Source organism: Dysidea avara, chromosome 6 (assembly GCF_963678975.1).
Source record: "Dysidea avara chromosome 6, odDysAvar1.4, whole genome shotgun sequence".
Classification (NCBI taxonomy): domain Eukaryota; kingdom Metazoa; phylum Porifera; class Demospongiae; order Dictyoceratida; family Dysideidae; genus Dysidea; species Dysidea avara.
Window position 1 is genome coordinate 15962352 of NC_089277.1, and position 17789 is coordinate 15980140.

At 38.0% G+C, this 17789-nt stretch overlaps 1 protein-coding gene and 1 long non-coding RNA gene across 3 annotated transcripts in view; one reads left to right on the top strand and one right to left on the bottom strand.

Moving 5' to 3' along the window:
* Nucleotides 1-1948: 1948 nt before the first annotated feature.
* On the bottom strand, nt 1949-3874 carry LOC136258842 (uncharacterized). 2 transcript variants are annotated; one of them, XR_010703015.1, is made up of 8 exons: nt 3699-3874; nt 3491-3650; nt 3260-3364; nt 2942-3006; nt 2854-2881; nt 2671-2803; nt 2161-2225; nt 1949-2101 (listed from the first exon to the last, which is right to left on the bottom strand). It is a non-coding gene; the product is annotated as an uncharacterized lncRNA (long non-coding RNA). The 2 variants fall into 2 exon arrangements; XR_010703016.1 differs by having other exon boundaries at nt 3555-3650; nt 3699-3873.
* Nucleotides 3875-12957: 9083 nt separating this feature from the next.
* Nucleotides 12958-17789, top strand: part of LOC136259293 (uncharacterized) — a 37950-nt gene continuing 33118 nt past the window's right edge. Inside the window, exon 1 of the mRNA XM_066052782.1 lies at nt 12958-13518. Coding sequence (XP_065908854.1) covers nt 12958-13518 — 561 coding nt within the window. The remainder of the gene's footprint in view (nt 13519-17789) is intronic.

Here is a 17789-nt window from a genome sequence, read left to right on the forward strand (position 1 = left end):
AATGCTTAATTTAGCTTCTTATTAGTGGTATCTAGTAAGCTTTAGCTAATGGATTTTTGCTCCTGAAGGTTTGGACTTGTATACTAAAATTGTGGACCTTATTGGTTAAATTATGGACCTTTTTACTGAAATTGTGGACCTTTTTTCCAAGAGGGCAGTTCTTCAGAACCCCCCTGGCTACGGGCCTGTTGTACTACATTACTTCAGTAATCATGTGTCTCCTCACCAGATGATCACATGATGATAAACTATGTCATGTGATACTGACGAGACCACATGACAACAAAATGGCTGAACACACCATCAACAATGCTACTATACTCCAGTGAAGAAGACATGATGTTCCATTCATCAGTTTATATCAGAAGTATTATCCCACTGGGGACCAAACCTGTTGATACAAGGAGTAGTCAGAATGTTGACATTAAAACTACAGAAAAAGTCCCTGACCAGTTGTAACTACCAAATCTTCTGGTAACATGTGATCATCAGCTGGTAACTCTTCAGTGTTTTATAAAATAAGTTTGTATATTAATAACTTGTTATAGAGTAACAGAAGACTAGTACTTTGTCTGTACTATACACTAACACATTCCTCCATATGTCAATTAATTTGTAATTATAACATTACAACAACTGATATCACTATAGCAATTAATTAGCTGATATCACACAAGTTGTTGAAGGCTACACTTTGACTTATATGGATGCCTACTTCTCACCCAGTGGGTGTGTCTGATAGTAGATATTTCCATACAGGTCTTCCTACCTGATTGTATCAACACACCGTGAACTAAATTGGAACCTCTCAAAACTTGAATTATTTATATAAACTTTCACATTAGTCACAGCTCTATCAGTGTAGACTGTTGTAATAGAGTAGTTGTGGAAACTTACAATAAGGTGACTGTTCTATTAGAGTAGTTTGTGGACACAAATAAGTGACTGTCCTATTAGAGTACTGAACACAAAAAAAAATAGGTGACCTTTAATTTATTGGTTAATGGACACTTGAAAGAAGTTCCAGGTTGAAGGTTCTAGTTATCAAGACTCACGGTAGTGAGTCGTGCGGCCAAGAAACTACAAAGCGCACGCCCAATTAAAAGACGCGCGGCCACTACTGTGAGTTATTTACGTGTAGGGCCGGTTTCGCAATATTAGTCCTAAATTATGCAACATCTCTCAATAGATTTGTATTGCGTTACGTGATAAAAAATCTTTAGGAGTCGTTATCATCATCATCATCATAGTTTTCTTGCGACCTCGCTAAAATAAAAAGTAACCATCGCAAAATAAAAAAATAGGCGTATTTCACTTTATTTCTCTACCTTATGTTACAACTACTGTCACGTTATACCAGTCAACCAGTCAACATAGCCGTGTTTGTATAGTCCATCTAGCACTGACATTATCCAATCCTGGTTTGCCTATACGCGTATTTTCTTCAATCAACCTCTAATCCCTACAATAACTTTTAAAGACACGACGTGGACACAAACTCTAATGCCTGATAAACAAGTTGTGACAGCGTGCTGAACCGTAAGTTCCCTAGGGATGGCGTTTTAAGCAGAAATCTTTTAAATTCCATTTAGTACCACACCCCATGCGAACGTTTAAAAATCGCCAGTTGTCTTATGGTTTGAAGAACAAAATCACTAGCGAAGGTGCTTTAAGCATACTCTTCAATTCTCTATTTACATGTAATTTTTAATAGATTAACCACAAAGGCCGATAAGGTGAATACAAAAGGTAACAAGCCTTTAGGGGTTACCACCTCTATGTAGTGTGTACCATGTAGCTTGTGTTATGGCTTTCATTAAGTATTATGCACACACAAATGGTGCAACAAAATTTTGTAATGGATTGCTCGAATGTGGTTGGTGTTGTGGCTCGTGGTTTGCCAGTGACCATGTATGAGTTGGGGTAGGTCCACACAACTTACACAATATTCAAATTTCATGATGGCCATGATAATTTCTTGCCATATGGTAAACATACAACAATGTGTAACAACGTTAATTAACATCACATCAAGACTTGACTAAAAATAGTTCCAACAATAGTGATGATTTCTTGTATGTCAGCATGACGATACTGAGACCTGTAAAAGAATAAGCAGGCACTGAAGTTAACCTTAAATTAAACACTCATGCAACTGACCTGGAACATCGGTCGCAACACCAAAAACACTTGTTTCGATATCTGATGACACAATCCAGCAGGCACTGAATTAAAAGAGAATGTACAAAAGATCAATATGCCGGGCTGTGTCAATAATAGCATGGATAATCAAAATGAACAAAAATTATATCCCAGGCTAAGTGAATGAATAACATAACTGTTGGGTAAGCATGTTAAACCAGAACATTAGGACATTAGTCAAACCAGAACATTAGGACATTAGTCAAACAAAAGTACGCTATCACAACTTGGTCATAATACAATGTTTGTACCACCGGACTTCACACTGATTGCCCAAAAATTGTGCCATTCCGGAACAACAGCATAATATTATGAAACAAATAGTTACTACAACACAGAAGGCTTACTGTTGTACTGTCTACACTGATATACCATAATTTAAAAACATAACAAGTGGGCATTAAATACAATACACTTAATATCTGGGTACTAGGAAAAAATCACTAACATCACAACATGTAAACTGACCTGGAAATTAACACCCTTGATGCCACTACAGTCTACACTGGATACTTGTTCGAACCCATCAACACTATGCCTGATACATCTGAGTAGACTGACCTGCAAATTCACATCACTAGTATACAGTGATAATTAATAACTGCAAAAACAACAATTGCAATAATACAATTCTTCTGTACGTCACCTGACCTGAAATCATGACACTCAATACCGAGACCTGTAAAAGAATAAGCAGGCACTGAAGTCAACCTTAAATTAAACACACATGCAAACTGACCTGGAACATTGGTCGCAACACCAAAGACATCTGTTTCGATATCTGACGAAATAATCCAGCAGGCACTAAATTAAAAAGAGAATGTGCAAAAAATCTATATGCCAGGCTGTACCAATAAAGGATGAATAATCAAAATGAACTAAAAATATATATCCCATATGCAGGTTAAGTGAGTAACATAACTGTTGGGTAAGCATGTAAACCAGAACATTTGGTCATTAGTCAAACAAAAGTACGCTATCACAAACTGGTCACTGATAATTGATAACTACAAAAAGAACAATTGCAATAATACAATTCCTCTGAATGTCAACTGACCTGAAATTCATGACACCTGTATCTTTGTTCCTGCATGGTCTCAACTTACATATGTACCATGATCACATTCAACTGCTAGTGGATAAACCAGTATGACCAGATGGCCTGCAAAAACCAACAAGCAGGTGTTAAATACAATACACATACCTAAAGCCTGGAATATGAAAAATATTATATAAGTAATATTCCACACTGATATAGTATATAGTTATAGGACGTTGTGGAACTTGCCTAAACGTGTAAAGTTGAACATGAGGACAACTGCATAATCTGGACACTTGGAATTGTCCAATACCTGATGAACAAGTTAGTACTAATGACATTCACTTCAACATTTTATCCCAGCTGGGTGAATCTCTTGTAACTGAGTAAAAAGGTGTTTATTTTCCACCTGCAACCAAAGTTCTACATTTCTGTGGTTGAGTGTACATAAACTGACCACGAAAATCAGTATGCCATAGGGGTATGGAAATGGTTCCTTTCCTTCTGTTGTGACATTACTTACAGCTGACTGGTAAATGATCATCGATGTCCCCATGGACCCCAACAATGAGTATACCAATAACTTCACAAGTTGGAATAAATTTCTTTTCAACATCTGGTGGACAGGTCCAAAAACCCTATCGCACAAACACGGTGAATCATATGAGGCGCCGTTTGAGACAAAATTACCTTTCCTGTTCTCTCTCACATTTTACACTTCTGATATGTATATACGAACTCGGATATATATATACGAACTCGGATATATATATGCGAACTCGGATATACATATACGAACTCGGATATATATATCCGAACTAGGATATGCATATCTAACTCGGATATACATATCTAAGTTCGGATATGCATATCCAACTGGGATATGTATATCTAAGTTCGGATATGCATATCCGACTAGGATATGTATAACTAAGTTCGGATATGCATATACGAACTCCGATATGTATATTTTCCAGATCCCACCTCCTGAGATGTCACAATGATATCCTATTCGTGACGTGGCACTGAAAAAAATCGTTTCTACAAGTATGAGCATTATCGATATCACATATAATAATCGTTATCATAACTATAGCTAATAGTAAAATTATGAATGTTCTATTAGAGTATATTTATAGTACATGACAAGGAGCGCATGTGCGCCTGCGCTCATGCATGATTGCATGCCTGAATCGACTTAATTAGTTGTTTGGGCGCATGCTTAATGATGTATATAATATAATATGTACTTTGGATACAGTCTAGTTATCTACACATAACTAGCAGGTATTTTATAAATGTCTACATACTGAGCTAGCTAGTCCTTCTTTACTGTACAAAATATTGCACAATGTACCAATAAGATCGTCTGTATAGAGGACCCGCTTTTCACACGAATTTAAACTTGTACCTTACCGGCCCAGAATCGACTTATATACACTGTTAAAATGAAGAATAACCACAATTAAAGAGTTCCCATAATAGGGAGGATTAGCACCCTTGGAGAGTAACCATCACTCTGAAGGTGTAACACATGCTCTGAAGGTGGTGTCACTTACTCTTCAGAGTAATCGTTATTCTCTTCAGAGTGTTGGTTACTCTCCAGGGGAGTTAAATCCTCCCTACACTGGGAACTCTTTAGAATGGTGGTTACTCTTCATTTTGAACAGTGTAATAAGTACTCCTTCCTTCCAAGAACTGTACCCAAATGGAATAGACTGAGTGATGATACTATTGAAACTGACTGTGTAGAATTATTTTAACAAAAAAAAATTAGCACTAATCATGTAATAATTATTAACTGTATTTGATTGTAATTGCACATCAGCATTATACCCCTGGAGCATAGGCAGTGGAGATGGGGCCAGGGGGGCCATGCCCCCCCCTCCTCCCACTTTTACTGATGGGACACTGTTTACAAGAAAATATTGAGATACTCTAATAGGACAGCAGTGTAGCAAGCTACTTTGCTACGTATATGTGTAGTTATAAATAAGGAAATATAATTGGTGGAGAGCAACTATCGTCAGCAGGTAATGACCTTTTTTTTGGTTTTCAACTTACAACTGGCCTGGCCTCCTCACTCTTTGGCCTGCTCCACCGCGCCCTTGCCCTGGAGACTCCTGCTGATTGAAAATAAATGAAACATATACATTGCAAACAAATATATGTAGCTAATAGCAATACACAGAATTATAAATAATATACCTTATGGTTTATTTATTTCAATATTACTGGACAGAGTCTGACAGAATCATGATAGTTATGTCCATGGGGATCAGCCTGGAGTAAGTTACAAAAATCAATAGTTACAGCAATAAATCATGTAATTTAGCTAACTAAAAACTGTTCAACAGTGAGAGATTCAAAAACGTGCATGCAATACATTCTACATGGAATGTATAATAATTTATTTTTATATATCTACAGGAATAATCATGCACAAGACATGAAAATGAAGAAATATGGCACAGTGAAAGATACAGCCAGTAATTGGATGACACCAAAGCGGCACTCAACAATGAAATCTATATAGTAATCTCTGCACAGTGTCATTTTCTATTAAGAGAAGCTTTTTCATACTCTAAATTATGCATTATCTACTAAGCCAGCTCTGCTTCAGCATGAGAAAATCAATTAGTATGACTAGGATGCATTATTAAATCCTATACACTGTATATGTAGGGTCTATATGTGGTCAATAATAAAAATATCATTTAAGCATGCATAATGACTTATGAAGGTATAATATTAATGGATTTATACAGTTTCCTTGTACGTGAATACATCTCGTACAGGAGGTATTAGTTAAACTACATAAGTATGCTGCATTCATAGTTTGCAACATTATGGGGTCATGTCATGCGCAAGTACAAAGTGGAGATCATACAACGCTGAGCTACTAGAATGATCTTGACTTGTCTTATCATGATTGACTGTATTTCATTTGAAGTTACCATGCATCATGTGAAGTATCAGTGCTAGGCTTAGAGAAGATATGTTTATCGTATTACTTTTGTATCAAACGGTTAACAATTTATGATATAAATTAGAGAAGTTTTTGTCATTTTCTATACACCATCACATCAAAGAGAGGACACAATTTTGAAGTCATTTGTGATCAAGCCCTACACTATTGTGTATCTAGATATTATATTTCTGTTTCGGTCAAGCTATACCTATTTGAAAAGTTGCTGCTCGGGTTCTGTTTACTGCAAAACGGGTCACCAGTGCTACCCAATCAGCTAGTGATTGATGACAACTCTCCCTACAGTGTAAATCATGACCAGTGCATGCAAATATCTGCTGGACAGACACTATAATAATTATAAAGCATCAGGAGCATGCCTAGAATTTTATTTTTCAAAGATAGTTTCCACTGCAAAGCAGTCTAAGTAGATCCAGGTGCTCCATGCATTGATGAAGACATAAGTCCTGTACTCTGGATGCTACATATTATGGTCTACTTGTAGTCTAGCTACTGAACTGACCTAAATATTATGCCTGATGATCTCTCTCTCTCACACACACTACACATACACACACCACATGCACACACAAAAGCAAATTAAAGCCTCATGCAGCTGTACAAAATACAGCTATTGCCACCCAGTGAGCCAGCACAGGGATGTCTGCACACCACTCAGGCACTTGAGTCTAGTGCAGGAAAATCCACCGGGGGCAGGACTAGTAACCCTCAGGAGGTAGTACCACGTCAGATGAAGGTGCTGCAACTGTAGAGGGTTTTAATGTGGTGACTTTTCTATTAGAGTATATCTCGAACTTGTGTAACCAAATATTTTTGTTTGGGGAGGAGGTGGGACTGTACTCCTCCAGATCCTCCACTGTAATAGCAATAATACATTTTGATGTACCTGTGTTGATTTGTGCGGTTGCCAAGAAAATTAACAGTAACACACTGGCCTGGGCTTTGCTTGCTATTGAAAATTACAGTTTCCTGAAACCCCTGGAAAGCCCATCGGAACATCCCTATACATGATATAAGTGGGTAAATTGTGTATAGCTTGATTTGAATGTACAAGCTATGCCTCTATCCATTACAATTACAGTTACTATACTATATAGTTAATGATAATTTACAGTACTAGATTTGATTCAGAAGTCATGATCCACATATCATGTTGCTGACCACAGCATGCTATATATTAGATGCATCATGCTAAACAAAGTAGCTCAATGACAAGGATCTAACTGGTGTATGTTTGTTGTATATACAAGCATTTATCAATTAAACTGGTGTTTTGTGCATATATATAATGCATGGCATGTAATCTATGGGTGGCTCAGGGAATTTTGGCAACTGGCTTTCAATGTAGATGTTTACCATGCTGGGTCTAAACCCTATTAACATCGTAACCAAAATCATGTACGTAGTAAGATACTCATAGACTTTAAATTATAGTGTGAGAAGCACCCTCACTATAGCATAATGGGAAGCACTCTAGAGTCTAGGGGGGCATGTTCTTCAGGGTGACTGCTATATAATTATGAACTATACAGAAACCTCCTTCTCCCGGAGCTACCTGCACTTGGAAGAATTCTCTCTCTCTCTCTCTCTGATTCTCAAGTGACTTGCTATGCTATTGCTAAATCCAAACAATACAATTATTTCAGCTTTTACACAATCATATACATAGACAGCTGCAGATTAAATCTTACACATGAACTAATGCAGTATAGAAAATTAAATATCTATCTAAACAGTTTGATTTTCTAACAAAGCAAATACTAAGACAATGGTGTTGATATAGAGATCAACTCCGTATACTCTAGAATCCTGCAATGGATCTATATCAGTTCTTAAAACAACCATATTTTCTTCAGACAGTGGAGATGAAGTTTCAGGAACAGAAACCTCTCTTTCTGAGTCTTCTTCAATATCGTCATTGTCTGAGTCTATACCATATGATAGTTCATCCACATTTGTATCAAAAAGGGGATTTTCAAGTGAATAAGCTGTAAACAGTTGCATTGGAGACCATCCACATTCAGTAGACAATGCATGATGATTCCACCCTCGTTTAAAAATCTGAAGGGACTCTTGAATGCGTGGTAGGTACACATAGTGCAAACAAAATAAGTCAACCTCATTTTCAATATCTAGAACTCCTTCATTCTCTAAGCTATGAAACACAATTGCATAGGTAGACAGGACATTTGTTCTAACATCTCTCCAAAGCCTTTCAATTCGTGAATTATGTACACTAGACCCAGCAATGTATGATGCACGTCCTTCCCCACGCATGTAGTTCATGTACCTCCAAATTCCAATATTTTCACCACCACGATCTGTTCTAATGTGTGATGGCAGACCAAACTCTGAAGTAGATTTAATGAAATGCTCCAGTACTGTCTCGGCTGTATTGTCCACAGCACAGTTAATATAAGTAACTACTCGTGAAAAGCCATCAATTGCTGCATGCACTACTATCCTGTAGCGTATTAGTTTATGGTTGCCATCTGCATGCCAAAGATAGTTTGGCCCAGGTACACAGTATTCCCTTCTAACTATTGGTGAATGAATTTGCCTATTGTGACCTCTTACTCTATGGATACTGCTGCGTAATCTAGCACGTTGCAAAGACATTCCTCTGGAACTCAAATGTCCATTAAGCATGACTTCCCCAGCTGTTGGAAACTGTACCAAAATTTCTCTGACAGTGCTGTCTAATGCATCATCAGGTATATCGGTATACTTGGCGATATTCCAATCATTGGCTCTTCTCTGAAGTGTCTTTACCGAAATATTCAGTATCAATGAAATTTCTGACCAGGTGAAGCGCAAACCTCTCAAAAACTGCAGGTGATTGCGATCTACATCGACTCTTGGTCTGCCTACACCTAAAACACTAGTAGTGTTGGAATCGGAGCTTTGAGAATCTTCCATTTCACTGTTAGCTACTTCTCCTCAGATCTTCCAAATAACGCTCTCGGCCTCTGGTAGCAGCTAGTAGTCTCGTCCCCATCCGCCCACGCTATGATCACCTTTGCGTGGGTGTATGGAGAGCTTGTTGCGCATGTCACGTGCACCATGCACGTCTCACGCGGCGCGCCCGAGCGCAAGGTGATACAGCAGTCAACTCGTTATTTGGAAAGTTTTTGTAGTTGTTGGCGTGAATTCCTTGGGGAGAGGCGGCGGAGTATTAAACTGAGTAACTAGCTATGTCTTCTAACTCCCGAGATCAGCTCCCACATAGTGGTCAGCCGCCAGGTTCCCTTGAATCCATAGCTGAGATAGTGACTGCTGCAGTAAGAGAGGGACTGAGCAGCTTGAATCGCAGCAGGATCTCATTGCCTGAGACTTTGGATTTGTCGCCATCTAACCTTGACACTACAGGTGAGCTAGCTAACCCGTTGTTGCAGGACAGACCGTGCAGTGGAAAGTTAACCGTCTGTCTGCATTCTTTTAGTAGCTACTAATACTGTCTAATAAATCGTTGGTGTGACTGGCCACGGAATGCAAGCCCACTGAAATTGGTAATCACAGTTCAGTCGGCAAAAACTGAGTAACTGGCAAGTCAGACATGTTAGCTATACTGGACGGCCGGGTTTAAGTGGAATAGGCATCACTAAGCAATTTGCCTGATCATTTTAACTAGCTATATATTTGTTGCTCTCCTTTCCTGAATGTGCATGTTTGGGCCACTCAGTCAACATAGATATTTACTTTAAGCATTGTAGCTACGTACAACTCAATTACCATACACTTGACTGAAGGACTGAATTTGCCTAAGTGTATAGTCAGTAGCTATCCATTAATTTGCTATAGTGCCTATCAGTTAGAGACACTGATATCTTGTTCATTCTAACTTTTAATGTGCAGATGAATAGCTACGTACCACTAGTAGCTAATATTTAAAATTACTGTAATAGTTACTAAGGCAAGCTAGGTAGGCCAGCACAACATAACAATATTATTGACCTTGGGGGCATGCCTTTGTGGTCATTAACACATACTGTAACTTGATTATTTACTATATGTCTGGCCTATTTGCTAGCCTAGTAACTATGTACCCTAAAACTGTGTTCCATTGCTAAAGGACATTATTTCCTGGCAAATTCTGTACCATGTGGGCTTTAATTATGATAAGTTTATTGGGATGCTGCAAAACATGGCATGTAGAATGGACTGGAATGGTTGTATGCTTTTTTGTAAAATAGTTTTACTACTTAGCTATTGGTTGTGTTTAATCATATTCATGTAAGGTCTATAGAGGAATGTCAGTTTAAAAGTTTTCACTCACCAAAATGACTGTGTCCTCACAATTAGAATCTCTACAAAGAGCAACTATACTCACCATAATTATGACAGATTTATTAGTGTGCAGGGAGCAGGGCACATACTGCAGCAGCTATTTCCCTGACCATAGCCTGTTTGGGACCTCAGTAAAATGTTGACTCTATTTCTTTTCCATACTGCAGGGACCCTACTTTTATTTTCTGTTCTTGCTTCTGGTGGCCCTGCAAGTGAGCTCTCAGTAGTCTCAGATAGAAGAAATGATCTGCATGATGTAATAATTATATGCATAGCTGACTCCCACCTTATCCCACAAACCTGGTCACTGATCAAAGGTTATGTTCTTGTGTAAACTATAGTGGACAGGGTCTGAACTGAGCCAGTATATGTGTCACTTACTAACCTCCCTAATTGGGGCGAGCCTGAGCGAGCCCCACACTAGCTGGTCAAACCCGTGTGTACGAGCGTCAAGTATACGGACATAGTTAACGATCAAATGCGGCGATCATCGTATGTACGAGCGTCACGTTTACGATGATGAACGAGAATGTAACGGTAGAACGTATGTACGAGCGTCACAAACACGGATGGCAAACGAGAATGTAGCGGTCCAAGGTATGCACGAGCGTCACGTATACGGATAGCGAACAAGAATTTACCAGTCCATGCTACCACGTGTGCAGATTGTGCCACATGGCAAGTAATGTGGAGACTGATGAAGCACGAGAAGAGAGGCTACGAAGAAGGAGAGAGCGCGACCGAATTCGCAGACAGACAGAAACACCTGAACAAAGAGATGCAAGGTTTAATATAATCACTTTACAACTCTAGTAGAATTACTCAACCATTTTGTATAGATTGGCTAGGCGCAGAGAGTATGATAGGAATAGACGTACTACTATAAGATTACAGCAGAGTCAGTCAGAAATAGAAGAGAGCCTCAGGACAAGAAGAGAGCAGGCTAGGACAACAAGACGGACCGAAACTGCTGAAGAAAGAGAATCAAGGTAAATTTGTAGGACAGTACTTTGATTTTATTCCTACATGTACTGGTACTTCTGCTACTTCATACAGACTAGCTTTAGCTGTAGTTGTCATTCTCACCAAAAATTAATCCTCAAACATATAGCAAAGCTACTAACCGGCAAATGTCAGTATCAACATCAATTGATCAGGCTCGCCCCACAATGCTTTTAGCATTTGTCTAGTATTCAAGTATAGGGTATATTAATGTGGAAGGGAGAGTATTCAACTACAGTACTATAATATAGTCTTGTACAAATGTGCCCTTGAAAATGAATTTTGTTAAATGGTTTCAGAACCGAGCCTGGGGGGTCAAAGGTCTTTAAGGGTTTCTATGTAAATTCAAAAGGCTTCTGGTGAAATAAATTAGCTAAAGTTTGGTCAAATGCAGAAAACTACAGAGTTATCCTGTATATAAAAAGCTTAGAAGCTCTTAGGCTTTACAGGCACATTTGTACAAGCAAGGCTATGCAGCAGTGGGATACTCTCCCTCCACATTATTAACTTGTGGAATAATGCTTCTCATTCCTTAATTATATTCACATGCTTATTGTTATTTGTGTGTAGACTTAGCCTCCCATGGGTCAGCAACCTGTCTCTGGTATTGTTAAAGGGAAGCTGCACAAGTATATCTAGGTAATGGTTGAGTGCAGCAAGATTCACATTCATATTCTGTTGCATGACAATGCTAACTCTATTTGCTCAGAGCAGCACATCACACACTCTATTGACTCCCAGGATATCACTGAAATTGCATATGTAGTACATTTGTATTAAATAATTTTATTATTCTGTAGCTGTGACAACAAAATCGCTTTGGAACTAGTACATCTGTTTTGAATTGAATAATTTTATCACTCTATGACACCAGTTACATAAGTTCTTTGTCACCTCCTATAAGTATCGTGTATGTTTAAAGGATATTATATATTTTACAATGCTTTACTGGTCCATTAGCTGTATTCTGCACCATCTTAATTTTTCCCAAGCACGTGCAGTGGACTAAGCTGGACATGTATAAAATTAAAGCCTCATGTAGTACACATAGTGGTAATATGGCTTTATTACATGCAGTTAGTGCAGCGCACAAGTTGACATTTGTGCATTTGTGCATTTGTGGTCACAGCCTTGGTTTGCAAGGAGTGTGTTTTTTCTTAGTACCATAATGACAATTGCTCTAACACCTGGTAAGCCTTACATGACTGCGTAAGCTAAAGTGATACCATTAGCAGATTTAAGGGGTTCAGCATTCTTGCATGGAATCCAGCTGCATATATATATAGTTGTTTCCAAATGATATGTGTCTGTTACTTGGTGGCTGAAACATTTTGTTTCAGATGGCTGAATATTTCATTGTCTAAAATTTAAAACAATAACATAATATCTTTGTTATTTGCATACTCTTGTGTTTTATTTCGAGCAGTACATTGATATTATGATAATCTCATTAATCTTGTTAGCAGGAAGATCCCAAACATCTATATTTGCACAGGTGGCAGGCCTGCATCATGCTGGAAACTCAGAATCAAGAAGACGGCCAAGTAGCAAACTCACTCCAAGCTTATTTTTAAAGAAACGAAAGAAGTTTAATCAAGCTACCAAGGCATCTCAGTTTGTTCGTGATATTTTATGCTTACCAAAGAGTTGGTGCACCAAGCCACAGATACCAATTCCAAGAGGACACCGTCGGAATTTTTTGGCTGAGAGAGGCCTACTTGGTAAAATGCAGTTTAATTCACTAATGTCATCAGATGACATTGTTCTGGAAGTCTCCCGTGTCTTTGCCCAACCACTGGGCCTTTCAAAGACAGAAATAGAAGATGGAGGGGAAAGATTTAATTTTTTGTTCCTGCAGCGAGCTGGAGCTGGGTCCCGTACACTTTGTAGGCCTTCTTTAGCTGATTCCTTTGAGTGGGATGGGAAGAATGTTGCTTCACTGGCAAAGTCTGGAATGATTATCTACATCCAGGCACTGAACCCTTTGCCATTTGTATTGGTATGCAGATATAACAACGTACTGCATATATGTGTATGTGATTATATGCTGATGTGTGGGTGCTAAAAACTAGGAAGATCATAACCTCTCGAGTGCTATTTTTGATTCCTATCATAGCTACTGTATATATGGGGTTTTGATCATACAATAGCACTGTACTATAGGTTTTTACCAAAATAGGCATGTTACTGGGTCAGCAGTATAGCCTACCGAGTGCTGAAAGCAAATAACTATTCTGATCAGCAGTAAGTTGAGAATTCCATCTCAATGACAATTGTAGCAAATGTGTATCACATGGTGGTAACAGTACCACATTCATAAATTTGACTTTAGTTAATTGCAAATATTTAGCCTTAAGCTCACTTCTTGTCCCGGGCTTCACTGCATTTTAGCAGTTTACAGTGGGACTGTTAATCAGGATACTTGAAATGGAGGACATCTGCATAATCTGGATACTTGGTAATGGTCCCAAAATACATGTAAACTGACATAGAAAAGCAGGACGATGCAGGGATCTTTCCGCCATCCAAATACTATATCTATGCAAAGCATAAAACTGGAAGTTGGAATTAATGAATTCCAATTTGCAAAGTTTATATTTTTAAGTGCTTCCAGCTTTTAATGCGATGGTTACGGTGGTTGCTGTGGCTTATAGGCGATAATTGAAGCCATTGTATACAGACATTACTGTAAGATTTACTCTCTACGATATGGTTTCCTTGTGGCTATTGCTTTAAGGAAGCATGCTAAATGTATTATCTACATTATATATCTATATTATACAGGTAGCCCTTGCTAAAGATCGAACTACCCTAATAGAACAGTCGGTATATTCGTAAATGACCAGTCACTGAGTTTAATGATTTAACTATAACTTGCATGATCTAATTGCAGAAGTGGTCACTAAATGAGGTCTCAGTGTACTGTATAGTAGTGACTCCCTAAAGTAACACCCCACCACCCCCCTTCCAAATGGACATCCCCTTAAAACTACACCATAGAAGCATCTTACAAAATTTTTATCTACAAGCCTCTATATGATCACAACAAGGCTAGAATTTAAACAACACAGTATATGGTCACCGTATTCTGCCTGTGGGATATACCTTCCAGCCCTGCATATATATATATTTATAATGCTGAATATTTAGCTTCGGTAACAAAGCCTTACTGTGTTCAATATTAAGATTGCCACTACATTATTTATGCACACGCAGTATGCCTCAGAACTTGTGAATCTTGTATCAACCAGCTAGGAGCAAGATGACCACATCTTTTGATAATCAATTAATGCTTACGCAGCACAATCACAAGTTGACCTCATCTCCTTGGCATTGGTGACTGGTAAGAATAAAGAGACACAGAGAAACCCCACTCCATGTAATGATGTACAGATCAGTTGTGTAAGGTCCACTTGAAATACACTGACAATCAGTCACCCTATTTACCCAATTGCAACAGTCAAGCATGCATAGTATCCTAATAGAACACTCACCATATAGCTATATAAAGAAAGTAAAGAAATTGAAGTAGTATTTTGGTAGTATGTAGGATACAAGTAATAAAAGTTTCTAGTAAAAGCAAGTGATATTCTTGGGACATTCCTTGGACCAAGACAAGTCCGTCACCTCATTTGAACAGAGTAACTTATTCATTCCGAATTCTGGGATGAAGACCAGCTTGACTTCCATATCGTACAATGGAGACCAAGAACAATCCAACAGGTCATTCATTTTTTAACATATATTATTATATTAAAGTAGCTACATGTATAAGTTAGGGACTATGACTTTTTATAAACTATTCACGGATGTAATTATCACATTGTATGACCAACTGTTGGTATAATCCATGGACCATACGAACATCCTGAACATCCTTAAATCACTATAGAAGGCAAAATTGTATCTATGAATGTGGCAATGATAAGAGGACTTGAAGAGATAGCTGAATGGACAGTACAGAACCCCTGCCGAAGTGCTGATGATGACAAATACTTGCTAATCCAACTCTCTCTATTCTATTATTTTGTCTACAATAATTGAACTAGGCTCTGTATAAGTATGGGTCACGGCTACTTTTGAGATGATGAGATATGGATTCGAAGCCTGTTAGGCCTACTAAATTCTAATAAAGATGCAAAGATTAAATGCATTTCTATAATTATTCTTTTTTTATAACCTAATCCCCTGAGTAGTGGGCCCCAAGTGCACAGTGTTCTATTGTTATTTTTATAATACCAATCTTCCATTGTTTTCCCAGTTATTTTCGGTCTAAAAGTAGTTCAGTGTCCCAAGTACAGTTTAGGTTACGTTATGTAGCTAAGGATGTAGAATATTTTGCAGTCAGACCTTCAGTGCTGGCCAATGTAAAGTATACTAACAAACAAATTTTGTTTTCTGGAGGGAGTACACAGAAGGTAGAGCCTGTACGAAGTATTTACCCATAGCCCAGGCGCCTAAGTGAAAATCTTAGAGCTAAATCACTTTAAGTGAAAAGGGACAAATATCTCAGAAGGGGTGTAAAAAAACCAACCAAATCTCCACACCATGCACCCAGAGAATTAATTTGTCTGAAGTACTCTGTATCTTCTGCAATTAGATGCAATTGTAAGGTAATGACAGATGGTAAATCATTACCGTCCATTATATGCTTCCATATATATAGTACACCAGAATTAAAGGCAGACGCGTATAGTCCATAGAAACACACTGGGGTGTGTTGTTTAAGTATGAATGGAACCATGCATGCAGTTTGATAAGAAGCATTGATTCCTAAATAGTTCTAACAACAGGTGATAATTTAGAATGCCATTTAATGTTTACAAGAATGTAGATATCAGCACTTTTATGTAATTTTTTTTCTGGCCCACCATGTATATACAAACCGTGTTAAACTTTACAAGCTCCATGTAATAGTATGCACAATGTAACCAAACTACACTCAACATTTGCAATACTAGTTGTAGGAACTCTGTAATTAGAACATGAACAATGAAAATCATAGATGCACACACATTTGTAAACGTATTCATATTGTATATACTTTCACATGATTCATTGATATGCTCTGTGTCGTTCTTACATGATGCTGCAAGCAGGGTAATGTCGTTCATACACTTGTAATCACAGAACTTAATAAAATGACATTGTTGTGATATTGGACCAGCAATCGTCTTTGAATTATGCATGTACACCTTGCAGTTGGATGTTGGCAGTTCATGATTCCCTCCTTAAAACCCCATATATGGCGGACGTCAAATTTATTAAATCACATATACAGGGGGTCAATATTTATCTAAAGTTTTTAAAGGTGTGAATAACGTCAATATCACTATTGTATTGTACATGTGTATGTATTAATCACACAGCCCTGCATAACCATATTCATGTCATTATAAAGCACACGTACAGTTTCAATTAAGATCACTCCTGCAGGCATTACTATTAAGGCTGTGGGTTGTCACCATCACAATTATAGTATTTCACTATACGTTATGTTCACTATACGTTATGTTCACTATACGTTATATACATACGTTAGTTTGGTACTCCACATATACGTATACTCCATTAAGGTAAATACAGGTATATACTCTCTAATACAACATTCTTACAGATGATGCCACTTTTAATACAATTATCACTAGATGTTAATTTCTGTGACATTCGTTCGGTAACAATCAGTATGTGCATGTGTGTGTGTGTGTGTGTGTGAGTGTGTCTTAATACGTCCTTGTGGTCGCAGTTTGTGGAGGAAGAGTAGACATCGCAACTTTTGTGGAGCTACCAATTTGTCACTGCTTCAGGAGGAATCATAGAACTCTGCTATAGCAGTGCACTGTACAGCGGGCAGCTACCAAGTACCAAGTGTCTTAATACGTCCTTGTAACTGCAGACTGCATGCAGTGAGGAATTGCATGGAGGCTTGTTGATCAGATTATGAATCACATCACTCATGTCACCCTAGCTGAATTAATTCCCACACTTTACTGGCAAATCCATTAGCTGCATGTGTTATTGAGTGTATCATCATTACCCTCTGCATTCCACTTTATGTATGTTATGTTGGTGTGGTTTGTGGTCAAGCTGTTAAAACCCCAAACTTTCCAAAAAAAAATTAATTATATGCCTGTGTATACTGTTCTTTAAAATCCATGTATAGTCATGGCATGCTGCTTTAACATACTACTGTACGTTAATGTTGGACAAGTTTTGCATACCCCATTAGCAACAATATTCCCTATAGTGTATAGGCAATATTATGCGTAA